Source organism: Aspergillus welwitschiae, assembly GCF_003344945.1.
Source record: "Aspergillus welwitschiae strain CBS 139.54b unplaced genomic scaffold BDQ94scaffold_152, whole genome shotgun sequence".
Lineage (NCBI taxonomy): Eukaryota > Fungi > Ascomycota > Eurotiomycetes > Eurotiales > Aspergillaceae > Aspergillus > Aspergillus welwitschiae.
In genome coordinates this window covers 6975-7661 of record NW_020798846.1, presented here as the reverse complement: position 1 = coordinate 7661, position 687 = coordinate 6975, and the positions used below count along the sequence as shown (strand labels likewise).

The window sequence follows — 687 nt, the reverse complement described above, 5'->3', positions numbered from 1 at the left end:
ATTTTGTGTCACAAATGACCTCCGAGCACCAGCGGGGAATTCTGTGTCAGCCGAGCACAACACAACCCTACCTGTTCAATATCCTCAAGCATATGACGAGAGCCAGAACGGTACAGTAGTCTTGTCGGATCGAATGATTTGCCCGTCCCCGAACTATCGGGCTCCGGATTCCCGAAGATTTTGGTTTTACCCAGGTGTCGCTGGGCTGCCTCATTGTTGCGAGATTCCGTCCCACGCGTGACCAGACGGGCAATGCCCAAGGGCCTGTCATGTGTGACCCGTCACGAAGGTCGGTATCTGTCGAGCGGACCATAATCTGAAGGCGTCCGAACGTGAACGTTGAGTACAGTATGCAACAGGCAATCTGTTTGAAGCAGACATACGCGACTCACGGTTGCTTGACCGAAGCGAACCGGGGAAGTTACCCAGCTCTCGCAACGTCATTGATCCTTTGCGTTACTGTATTGTGTAGGACGAGGATACATATACTACAGATGGGATCTATTTCGAGTGAATACTATATACATTGTATCACTAAAATGAAGCTAACTACTGTACATGACTGGCAGCGGCATTGACGGATACGGGCCTCCATTCTGCCCGTGATGCACGATGTGGCACCGATGCTGGTAAGAACCGACGGCATGGCGCGAGCAGATCTTGGCTTCCTTGCGTCATGAGTGGATA

The 687-nt window shown here is 51.5% G+C and overlaps 1 protein-coding gene across 1 annotated transcript; it reads right to left on the bottom strand.

The window, feature by feature from the left end:
- On the bottom strand, positions 1-555 carry BDQ94DRAFT_155794 (uncharacterized protein). The gene is made up of 2 exons (XM_026768538.1): positions 155-555; positions 1-83 (listed from the first exon to the last, which is right to left on the bottom strand). Exons 1-2 carry the CDS (start codon positions 311-313, stop codon positions 9-11), a joined length of 234 nt encoding a protein of 77 aa, XP_026619301.1. The 5' UTR covers positions 314-555; the 3' UTR covers positions 1-8.
- Between the last annotated feature and the right edge of the window lie 132 nt (positions 556-687).